At 34.1% G+C, this 12,890-nt stretch overlaps 1 protein-coding gene across 3 annotated transcripts in view; it reads left to right on the top strand.

Moving 5' to 3' along the window:
• BRD10 (bromodomain containing 10) overlaps window positions 1-12,890 on the top strand; it is a 133,927-nt gene that overhangs the window by 100,907 nt on the left and 20,130 nt on the right. For all 3 annotated transcript variants that reach the window (XM_080819167.1, XM_080819166.1, XM_080819168.1), the window contains one exon: window positions 9,542-9,657. In XM_080819167.1, the coding sequence (XP_080675293.1) occupies window positions 9,542-9,657 (116 nt within the window). The remainder of the gene's footprint in view (window positions 1-9,541; window positions 9,658-12,890) is intronic.

Raw genomic sequence — 12,890 nt, 5'->3', positions numbered from 1 at the left:
CTATATGGAAGTATTTGTGAAATGTTAAATTTTTTAAATACACTAAATAAGATGAGCCTAATGATTATAATATATAAAAAGACTTGTTAAAAAGAATTGGAAGGGAATTTCAAGTAATGAGAAAATTAATCTTTATTATGTTCTTAATTTAAATTTATCGTATAATAATATTTCTCTTGCCTAACCAAAGGCTGTACATTAGAAAGATCAAACAGAGAAATCAGAAGCTTGGATCAAATGGCGACACCCCATTTTTGGGTCACAGAGTTCTGTATAAGCCACTAACCAATCAGGGATGATCTCCACCCCTCCCCTTTCCCCAAGGAGACTTTTGGCAGTGTCTGAAGACATTTTTGGTTATTGAAGAGGTGGTACTGGCACTTAATGGATAGAGCCCTGCAGTGCTGCCAAAGGTATCCTCCATTACAGTGATCCTATAAGGCAGATGATAACGCCCTGCAACAAAAAATTATCTGACTTCAAATGTCAGTTGTGTGGAAATTGCAAAACCCTAACATAAGCCTGTATTTGCTAAGGGCCCTATTCTCTCACTTTGTCTGCTGCTGCCAGTTTACTATGGGGAGAAAACACGATGTTTTGAAAGTTAGGTAAAAATCAATGAAATCAGACACCCAATCCCATAATTGAGAGTACTTTATTAGATCATATACTTCTATTTCAGACTGGTGAAATTTGTGAATGTTAATATTCATCTTTACATTTTATGATTCCATTAGATAGTTAAAAAAGTTTCTTGACTTTATATCCAGCTGTTTTCAATTTATTATGATTTATGGCCTCTCTCAAAGATGTTCATCATTTACCTTTATATTCCTTTGTATAGGAAATGAAGAAGTTACAATTAACATGATTATATAGGTATTTATTTATTTTTAGAAAGGTGATGTAATGTGTCTTTAAAAAGTGAAGAAATAGTAAGGAATAGAAAGAGATAAATAGAAAAATATAGCCACATTATGTTTAAAGCTTACCTGAAATTATATAGACCCCCAAAACATAATTGCGTGTGGTATAAGCTTATATAAGACAAAGGGACTATTTATACATTAATCTTACTTTCTAACACCTATAACAGAAATTTTATTATAATGAAGGATTATGGGATTTTTCCTTTCTCTCTCCATTCCATATCCATGTGTTCACAGTGAGGCATCAAATCAAAATTATTTTATAGCTCACTGTTTAGAGTACAAAATCTATTTAATTAAAGTGTAAGAAGTATTAGATACTTTCAGAGTCCTGAATATGCCCTAATTAACTTTATTTAATGGCTTTTCTTGTAGATGTGGTTGCAGTAATCTCTAAATTATCCTTAAAATTAGTTTAAGTTTTTTACAGTTACATCATTATATATATCCTTTTTTTAAAGATTTTATTTATTTATGTGACAGAGCACAAGCAGGGGGAGCAGCAGGCAGAGGGAAGGGAAGAAGCAGGCTCCTTGCTGAGTAAGGAGCCCAACTTGGGGCTCGATCCTAAGATCCTGGGATTCATGACCTGAGCCGAAGGCAGACAGACGCTTAACTGACTGAGCCACCCAGGCGCGCCTATATCATTTTCTTATTCTAGATTTTCTGGTAAACTACTGGTTAACAAAACTGAAAACAATCTCAGCTGTGCGGGGAAGATCATTTGTCTTTAAATAGCCGTATTTAAAGCTTTTAAAATACTAAAACACCCTTTTGGAAGGCCTGTACAACAGATAAACTTCTTTACCTATGTTAGTTACAGTTTCAAGTCTTATTCATAAGGCGCAAGTATTTCCTCAGTGCCTTCTGTGTGTTATGTATAGTACCAGGAACTTGGATCTGAAATTAAAACAAAGTCCTAACCTCAAAGAATTCACTTAAGAGCTTAAGATTTTATTCCCAACACTGGTGATAAATTTTTAATTTTAATCTAGGTGAGTTGGGCTATCTTCTGTCCTTTTATAAAAGACTTAATCTTTTCAAGCATTCAGAAGTCACCATACACTCCAGACACTTGCTCACTTCCCTTAATTACATGTTTATATGTTTGGAAATAGGGTGGAGGGGTAGGTAACATGCATTTTATGAAGAATCAAATGGTAACTAACTGACATGCTCAAAATAATAGCTATTATATAAAAGCTAGATGACAGGAAATGTGAACCAGAGCAATATATGACTGGTAAGACAAAACTTCAGTTAGTACTGAATTATCTAAGAATGCATTATCCACATTTATCTATGGTAAAACTTGTCCCATGGGTATTTTCTAACATTTAATAACTACTCAGCTAAGAACTAGATTTTAACCCTTGTTAATAGTGCTCAGTGTTTCTACTTACTACAATTTGGCATAGTTTGAATCCCAACAGGAAAACTTACATAAAAAGAATTATTTGAGGGGTGCCTGGGTGGCTCAGTTAGTTAAGGGGCTGCCTTTGGCTCAGGCGATAATCCCAGGATCCTTGGGATCAAGCCCTGCCTCTGGCTCCCTGCTCAGTGGGGAGTCAGCTTCTCCCTCTGCGCCTCCCACCACCCCCTTCCCCACTTGTGCTCTCTCTCTCTCAAATAAATAAAGAAAATCTTAAAAAAAAAAAAAAAAGAAAAAGAAACATAGATCATAAAGAAAGTTGAACAGTGCTTAAAGTCATTTTATTAAAATGTAACAATAACTTATTCATAATGATGACTCAAGTCATCGAGAGTTAAATTTTATTCATGTATTCAGAAAATCTGGAAGACATACTTCTCTCAATTTAAAAAAAAAATTGCATCTAAGGAGAAAACCTCGATTAACTAAGATATTTACTTACGTAGTTTGAATACTTTCTATGGGCCCACTCTGTGCTAGGCTTTGTGATAGAGCCTGAGAAAGTGAAAATAAGTAGGATACTGTCCTTGCTCTTAAGATATTCCCAATCTTCATGTCACTTACATGGAATTTTTGTGCTCTAGTGATACCAAACGTAGCATTGCTTAGTGACTTAGATTGTGCAGTGACTTGCTTGAGAACCCACCTTTCTGATGTATCAGGTATAGATTTGATCAAATGTTGTCACCTTATTTGCTACCACCGATTTACTAAAAAGGGTCAAATTCAAATACCTAGCCAGTGGTTAATTTCCAGTTCAGGATTCTTTCTTATTTGTAAATGAAAGTAGTTGTATACCATTAGTACACATACATTGTTAGATTTTCTTTCCACTAGTAGTGACTACCTTACTAGTAATATGATCTGTCATCCACTTTTTCTTCTCTACAGAGCTAAATGACATCAAAGTTTGCAATAAATTCTAATCATTGATATTCATGCTTTCTAGTTAAATGCTAATTTAGAAATAGAATGGAAATATCATTCAGTATGGGGTATCTTTAAAGTACAAATTCTTTCCTTTTCTATTAAATTAGTCTCAAGTGAAAATGAATCCGAGAAAATACTAGCATGTGATAGTTCATATTAGAACCTCTGGCAGTGTTAAAGTAACTTTTAAATTTTCCCATGTTAATATGTGTATATTTCACTATACACCCAAACTAGCACTTTTTCAAGGGACTGTAAACCAACAAAATGAATGTAATGTTTTACACCTAAAACTGAATATGCAGGGATATATGAGTATGGAGATAGTTTCTTTAGGTAAGCAATAAGAAAAAAAGTGAATACTCCCTTTTCATTTAATATAATTAAGACTAAGGAGAATGTCAAATAATTGGTTTACTAATATACTTATTATAGTTAATTTGATTTGTGCTGTGTTTTTATACATACAAGTTTAAATTATTTAGAAGCTACCCTCAGATACTGCTAGTGATTTTTTTTTTTTAAGATTTTATTTATTTATGACAGATAGCCAGAGAGGGAGCACAAACACCAGGGAGCTGGAGAGGGAGAAGCAAGCTTCCTGCTGAGCAGGGAGCCGGATATGGGGCTCCATCCCAGCACACTGGGATCATGACCTGAGCCGAAGGACGACACTTAACGGCTGAGCCACCCAGGGGCCTCAACTGCCAGTGATTTTAAATGAAACCGTCTTTGTTTATCTGTCTGTGTGGCTTTTCTCAAAGTTACTTTCATTTTATTGAAAAGTGAGATATATTGTTATTTAATCCCTTCTCCACAATGGAATTTATGTGACAAGAGCCAAGCCTATAACAGAAAATATTTTGTTATATGATCCAGTTTCTGTGATCTAACATTTATAAGTAAAAGTGTATAGAAAAAAAATGGCATTGATACTTTTGTTATATACATCCTGCTTTTGTACTGTTCTTAATAAGAATTTTTTTCTGTCTCCAGAGTAATGATGCTAATCCTTTCAATTTATAAAAGCATTCTTTGTAATATTTATATATGATTTTAGTTTTCTTCATAGAACTGTTGATAGCTATTTTGTTTACATATAATGTTACAGGAAAATATATATAAGTAAGAGGATGGTTTGTGTAAATAAGTTACTTCCACCTAAGTTTAACATTCAAATCATCTAAATTTATTAAAATGTATAAAATATGTCCATGGTGGTAAGACATGTAAGAAACCTGGAATTTATTTGTTTTCCTTTTTTTCTTCCTTTTAGGTGTCCAATGTCTCCAGCATCAGTAGATTGCCAACTCCCTGTCCTTGCAACACCCCAGCCAGCATTATGCTAGTTCTGTCATACCCATCCCCGATTACTGCAGCAGAATGGAATCGTTCTTTAGTTGTAAGGTAAGTTTCCCTACCCACTCATTTCACACACATAGACTCAGCTTTTCATTTTACAATATTGTGTAGTTTTGTAAGTTTTTTTTAAAGTTTCTTTTCCTATTTGGTTCCTTAGGTCATTAATGTATCATATTCAAAAACTTATAAAACTGCATAATATAATAAAAGCCTTATCTTGTGACCATAGATCAGCTTCTTTTTGTAGTAATCCCTATGAGGTTATAAAACCTCCATTGTTTGACATTTGGGGCATCTCATGGAAAGGGAGCTGGCAATCTGCAGCTGCTGAGGACATTGGATGAGAAAATATTGAAAGGTAAGCTTCAGATTTAGACCATATTGTATGCCTTTGGTTCCATGGTGTATGCTTGAAATTTATACTTTATGTTAAACTTTATAGTAAATTCATGAAAGAAAAATACTACTCTCCTCTTCTTTAAAGTGACCTTCAGTAAATGTTTGCAATATTAAGTTCACATAATACATTAGAATTATCTTAGAAAGTAATTTTTATCCGTGAAAATAGTGGGAATTCTAATACCGAATGAGATATTAAACAAAAATAATATTAAATGAAATAGTTCATTTATCCCCATTTTCACATGTTTGTAAAACAAAGCTATTGCTAACTTTTAGCTTATTAAATATATTTTTTATTAGAGAAGTGGTTATAACACTGTTCCACAAATGACCTTTTACTAATTCTTCTACCTGCTGTCTTTGATTCTGTATTGATCACTACAGACAAAGATTGTAAGAGCTTTCTGATTTTTATTCCATCCATATTCTTTCCTATGTATTTGAAGAACAGGGAATTTGCTGTGTTCCTTGTTTTTTAATTCACTTTTAAACTTTAGAACACTATCATTTTAAGTACTAATATAATTAAACAAGTAAAAATAAGTTTTCTAGGTTTTAATTTTTTCATTACAGAGACACCTACATATAAAGATAAGTACTTTCACAATATAATCTTTTGTTCTTTAGAAATTGTCTGTGTGTAGACCAAGTGGAACAGCACTGTGTAGTGGAAGGAGAGTTAGATTTTAACATTCAGAAGAGCTAGAATTCTAACTGAAAAATCTGCTTCTATCTAGAAGTACTTCCCTGTGATTCACTGAGCCAACTTCTTTCTATAAAATTATGTTCTTCTCATTCCCTTTAGGAATTTCCCTTTAGGAATTAATTGTAATTAAATTACAATTAAATTGTCTCCTTGTTTGATTTAATAATTTCATCCTAGAAGAAACACAGTAGTTCTCAGTTTTTCCTTTTTGTGTATATTAATAAAGTTGATCAGTTAGAAAAGCTATTGTTAGCTTTTAGTTAATGACCTGATTTAAATTCAGGAAGTATTTGATTTTACATAGATTTTTACTTTAAACCCAAGTTAAGGCAGATCATTGCCATCTCTAACTTCTTTTTGTAAAATTTATAAATTTTTTTCTGTTTACACTAGTCTCATTGTATACTGTGACACTCCCAAGGGGACATGTTGTTTTAATCCCATTTGGGTTGTATTAACCAAAGAAGATGATAAATTAAACAAGCAGTATGAGTTTCTTTTTTCGTGTCAAGTGGAGAAAACACTTTATCTAAAATCCCAGTCCCAGAGCAGTAATTATGAACTTTATAAAATTTATGTCCCCCTTTGGTAAACATAAAAACTGTGGACACACATACACCATGACAGGATAAAGTGATATCCTTCATTGAGGTCATTGTATTCTTTATATATATCTTCTAGTTTTTGTCAAACTTTACTTTCTGCAATTTCTGTTATAAGAATAATAGACCTTTTGCTTTCCAAGCACAAAATGATTAAATATGCATTTTAAAATAATGAAATGCCATACCATCACTACCCCAGGTTGAGAATATACACTATAAAGAAAGGGAAGAAATCCAAAAAATATATAAAGTTAGAAGGCCATAGCCGTTTTCAAACAGGTCAGTGGATAAGACAGAATTATATGAAAGTTAGAAATCTAGTCTCTGATTAATATTTACGACCCCTTCTCTGTATATAGTTGGCTAGTTCAGTAATATATTTTCTGGGCATTGGATTATTTAAAATTCAGTAATCAAAATAATATAAGGGCGCCTGGGTGGCTCAGTGGGTTAAAGCCTCTGCCTTCGGCTCAGGTCATGATCCCAGGGTCCTGGGATCGAGCCCCATATCGGGCTCTCTGCTCAGCAGGAAGCCTGCTTCCTCCTCTCTCTCTGCCTGCCTCTCTGCCTACTTGTGATCTCTCTCTGTCAAATAAATGAATAAAATCTTTAAAAAAAATAATAATAATATCAGAAGATAAAATCTAATCTTTTTAAAACTCTTTTCTACAAGAATTAATACTATATTTTAGTAGAGACACAAATACAACTGACAAATGTGTTGAAATAATGACATTTCATCTACACAGACTCCTTTCTCTTCCTGTGCCTCAGTCTACCTAGTCCCAAGGTCTGATAATACTACTAGTCCTTTTGTACTCCCCACACCATCACCACTACACTAATCCAGATAGCAGCCAGACCACCCAGGTTAATTCTGTATCTGCCATTCTTCCCCATATAACCCTCAGTTACAAAGAATTCAGCGTGCCTGGTGCTCTCTAGTCTTTTAACACTTTTCCAATTAATTACACCACAATGGTGTTATAATTAATTACTCATACGTTTCCTCTTTCTGCTTCCTTTAGCTTAGGAAAGGTTTATTCTCACCATTTCATTTTTGAGCCAAGTAGTAATTCAAAAGTAGAGAAATAATGTTGATGTGCCCATTTTTTTGTTTTTGTTTTTGTTTATCTTAACTAAAACAGAATGCTACCTTATTCCGCAAATGATTTTAGGTTGACTCTCATCTGCCTTTACATCTTCCTCACTTAGCTCTCCCTGGAGGAAAGTATTATTTATAGTTTAATAGTTTTGTTTCCATGGGTCAGAATAAGCACTTTGTACTATCACCTAGCTTTTTTTTGGAGGGGGAATAAACTTTTGAAGTATAATTTACTGTTAAGGTGGGTCCTTTGAGAAAGCATTTGACAAGAGGGAAGGTTTTTCTAGGTTACTATATGAAATAATTGCTTTCCTTGAATTTTTGTTCACAATATTTTCACTTGTCATGCCATTAAGACACAAGAATTAGTCATCGAGCCTAGGTTCTGTATTCATTATGTGCACATACATAATGACCCAATTTTAATTAACCCTATTAAAATAATTCCACATCTTCCTGCTCTTCAAATAAACAGTTTAAAAACCTCAGAGGTAGAAATGTAGTTGTTTATTTCTACACGCATAAACATTTTGTTGGTTTAAAGCACAAAATGTTGGAGTAGGAACTATACTATTAATCATTTATGTTTGTGGCTAAAATTTCACATACATAGATAAAATTTCACATTTCAGTGAATGAAATGTTGAAGGTTTTAGATATATGTAAAATCTGGAAATTTAGGCGCAGATTTAAAATACATTTTGCTCTAGAGAATAGTTTTTTTTCTTTTCTTTTTTTTGGGTGGGAGTGATTATTTTTCTGACTTAACGTTCTACACATGTGCAAATTAACTGAACAATTGCTATGAGACGAAGTCTAATTTTTGCATGTCAAATGTGACATATATATGTATATATAAAAAACTTTTTTGTTATAAAAGAAAAAAGTGAATGGACTGAATGGTATGTGGGTTATATCTCAAAAAAAAAAAAAAAAAACATGGTTATATAACAGTAGGTGAAGATGGTAGTGATGTTGATAGGTATGCACTATAACATTGTGGGGAGGGGGAGCAGAGTTGGCTACCTAAAGATACAACTGCTATAAACTTATTGTTCCTATAGTATATGAATAATTTTATGGGTACTGCTGAAGTGTATTTTTACTAGAGGTTTTTATAATGTATGTTAGATTGCACTATGCGATACAGCTTTGAAGAGGTGGTGATGTAGTTCTAAGAACTTGGACTTAGGCATCAGCTAGATCTAGGTTCAAGTCATAGGACCTCAAACAAGTTATTTAATCTCTCTGAACCATTGTTTCATCCTTTGTTAAGTGAGACTAAAACGTACATACAGTAGAGTGTTTTCATAACTGCTTGAGTACATGTGTGCTCTCGTGCTCATAGAACCACTTCCTCCCTCCCCTCTTCCTCACTTTCCTCCCACCTCTTCCCTCCCTCCCTTCCCCCTCTAGATATAGGTACAGATATAGATACATGAATGAAATACTTAGGCTAATACTCAGCAAGTGGAAAGGGGGTGTCAGTAATTATTAACTCTTACTGTAGCTATAGCATTATAATATTGCAAATTATGACCATTTATCTGCTTGTCTGTGCTGGAAATATTTTAAAGTACAGTAATGATAAAATTTCCTGAGGAAATGTAATATTCCTGAGGAAACTTCCTGAGGAAGTTTGTTAAGACTGATTTTGGATGTAATAATCCTTTTTTCTCTTTTTCCCCACTCTGGGATAATTACAAAAACTTTACAGAAGTGAGCCATATCAGTTACATATTTAGTGAATTTGTATATATGTTTGTATTTTTACATGTATTTAGTAAATAATTTATTAAAATATTTATAATTGACCCAATTAAAAACTTCAAAAAATTGTCTCCTTGTTTGATTAAATAGGTTTTAGATTTCTCCAAATAGAATTGAGAATCTCTAAACTATTACAAATAAGATTTATTACAAGACATTTTTCCCCTTTATAGCCTTCTAAAGAAGACATACTCATTTGATGGGTATTGGCATTTCATTTTGTGTTTTACTCAGAAAATAAGTCCTGACATTCACTTTTAGATTAAATCTAAAGGATTTACTTTAACATTGTGTTTTTAGGGCAAATGGTATCATCGGAGGCAAGCAGTAAAAGAATTGCATGGTACGTTGATACGCCTTTTAAATGAATTGCTGCCATGGGAACCAAAGTTGATGAAAGCTTTTCAAAGAAACAGGTAATTAGAGATTTATAATCTGTTTTACCTATTTTAGGGCTCTTAATTTATAATTATGGGGAGATATCCTGGAATCATTTTGTAATGTTCCATTGATTTATATTTCAGGAGATATTTTTGAGTCCCTGCTGTTTGTGAGGTACTTCCTAAGCCCTGAAAATGTAGTATTGATTAAATAAAACCATGCTCTGTGGCTTACATTCCTTTTCTTTTTTCCCAGTTTTTTTCCATTGTGGTAAAATGCACAAACAAAATTTACCCTCTTAACTAGTTTTAGGTGTATAGTTCATTGGTATTACATACATTCATAATGAATGTTATTCTTACCCCCCATCTATCTCCTGAACTCTTCCTCTTATAAAACTGAAACTCTATACTTATTAAATAACTAACTCCCCATTTTCTCTCCTCCCCAGCCCCTGGCAGTCACCATTCTACTGTCTATTTGATTTGACTACTCTTAATTACTTCGTATAATATACAATATTTGTGGTTTTGTGACTGTCTTATTTCACTTAGCATATTTTCAGGGTTCATCCAAATTGTAACATATGTCAGAATTTCCTTCCTTTTTAAGGCTCTGTGGTATTTCATTGCATGCATATACCTACATTTTGCTTACTCATTCATCTGCTAGTGGACACATGAGTAGTTTTCATGTTGCAGCTATTACAAATAATGGTGCTGCGAACATGGGTGTGAAGATATCTCTTCAAGATACTGCTCTCAGTTCTTTTGGTTTATACTTAGAAGTAGAATTGCTGGATTATATGGTAGTTCTAATTTTTTTAACATTTTTTAAAGAACCACCATAGCCTTTTCCACAGTGTCTATACAATTTTCAGTTCCCACCACCAGTACATAAGGATCCCAGTTTCTCCTAATCCTTACCAACGTTTGTTATTTTGTTTGTTTGTTTTTTAAAGTAGCCATCCTAATGAATACTAGGTGGTATGTTGTTGTGCTTTTGATTTGTATTTACCTAATGATGTGCTTATTGGTTATTTGTGTATCTTTGGAGAAATGACTATTCAAGTCTTTTGCCCATTTTTGAATCAGCTGTTGATTTTTTTGTTGTTGTTGATTTTTAGGAATTTTCTGTATATTCTGGCTACTAATGCCTTACTGGTTATATCATTTGCAAATATTTTCTTCCATTCTGTGTGTTACCTTTCTGTTTTGTTGATAGTGCCTTTGATGAACAATTTTTAAAATTTTCCGTGAAGTCCAGTTTCTTTTTTTTTGTTTATAGTTGTTGCCTGTGCCTTTAGTGTCATTCTCAAGAAATAATTAGTAAGTTTAGTAGTTTAAGTTTTGAAACCAAGTAATTTGAGCACTCCAGCTTTGTTTTTTATTTTTCAAGACCATTTTGGCTATTTGAGGTCCCTCGAGATGCCATATGAATTTTAGGATGTTTTTCTAATCCATAACAAATATCATTGGGATTTTGGTAAGGATTGCATTGAATCTGTGGAGCAATTTGGGTAGTATTGACATCTTCAAAATATTAAGTCTTCCAATCCATGAACATGGGATGTGTTTTCACTTTTTTAGTCATCTTTAATTACTCCTCCAGTGCTTTGTAGTTTTCATTGTACAAGTCTTTCACATCCTTGATTAATTCCAAAGTATTTTATTCTTTTCGATGCTATTAAAAACAGAATTGTTTCAAGTTGCTTTTTAGATTGATTATTGTTACTGTATAGGAATGCAGCTGATTCTTGTGTGTTGACTTTGTATCCTGCTACTTGCTGAACTTATTTACTAGTTCTAACAATTTTTGTGTGGAATCTTTGAGGTTTTCTACGTAATAAGATCATGTCATCTGTAAAGAGAGATTATTTTTTTTCTTTCCAGTTTGGATACCTTTTCTTTTTTCTTGCCTAATGCTTGGTCTAGAACTTTCAGTAAAATGTTGAATAGAAGTAGTAAAAGTGAGCATCCTTGCCTTGTTCCCAAACTTAGAAGGAAAAGGTCTTTCACCATTGAGTATGATGTTCACTATGTGTTTTTCTTCTATGGCTTTTCTTTTGCTGGGATAGTTCCCTTCTATTCCCAGTTTGCTGAGTATTTTTATCATGGAAAGATGTTGAATTTTGTCATTATTTTTCTGCAGTTGAGATAATCATGTGGTCTCTTCACTTTATTATTTTAATGTAGTGTATGAAAATCAATTTTCATATGTTGGACTATCCTTGCATTCTAGGAATAAATCTCATTTGGTCATAGTCATAATCCTTTCAATAGCTACAGAATTTGATTTGCTTATATTTTGTTTACCCACTCTGCCATCTTCCCATGCTCCCCCAGATCAGTATCTTATCTGTAAGCTTAGGGTCTACCTACTCTGCCATCTTCCCATGCTCCCCCAGATCAGTATCTTATCTGGGGGAGCATGGGAAGATGGCAGAGTAGGTAGACCCTAAGCTTACACTGCCCCATGTTTACAACTAGATATCACCCACATCCAAGTCATTAAACCAGAGAGCAGTCTGAAGACTGGCAGAACAAACTCCACAACTAAATATAGAGAAGCTGCATCTGAAAGATTAGGAAGGCCAGAAAGGCAGGGGGAGACTGCTAGCAGGAGAAAGGGAGCTGTGTGCATGGAGAGGACAGGGAAACAGGCACTTGTACCAGGAAACTCATATGGGAAAACTAATCCCCGTAACGTTAGGCTTTGAAAACCAGAGGGGCTAAATCTATGAGTTTGTAAAACCAGTGGCAATTGGAGCTTGTAACTTTAAAAGTCTTTAAAAGCTGACACAGCACTGGGTGAGCCAGGTGGGAAAGTGATAGCTGGGTCCCTGCCCTTAAAGAGACAGCAGCCTGTGCAGAGAGACAACATAAAATTGGCAGTTTACACAATGCCATGGGCAAACAGGAGACATATTTTGTTCATACTGTTTTCAGAGCATATTGGTAGACTTCTTTGAAAATGAGGGAACTGGCGGGTACCATTTTCCTCCCCCAGCCCCCAGCATAACCATAAACTCCCTGTGGGAGAGGAGGCTGCACAGATATTTGTAGCCTGGACCTGGGGCGCAGAGCAAATTTTGTTAAAGCTACATGTGTGCCCCGCCCAGACTCTGGGTATATACCTGATGGGGTTTTGGAATGTAGGTGAGGTTCAGTGGGGTGGAGTCCAGAGCCAATGATCAAGAAATAATTCTTCAGACATCTTTGGTGCAAAATGGTCTTTATTAAAGTACGGTGACAGGACCAGTGAGCAG

The sequence above is a fragment of the Martes martes genome (genome assembly GCF_963455335.1).
Source record: "Martes martes genome assembly, chromosome: 12".
Classification (NCBI taxonomy): Eukaryota; Metazoa; Chordata; class Mammalia; order Carnivora; family Mustelidae; genus Martes; species Martes martes.
Note: the sequence above shows the minus strand (reverse complement) of the source record. Positions and strands in the feature narration are given on the sequence as shown.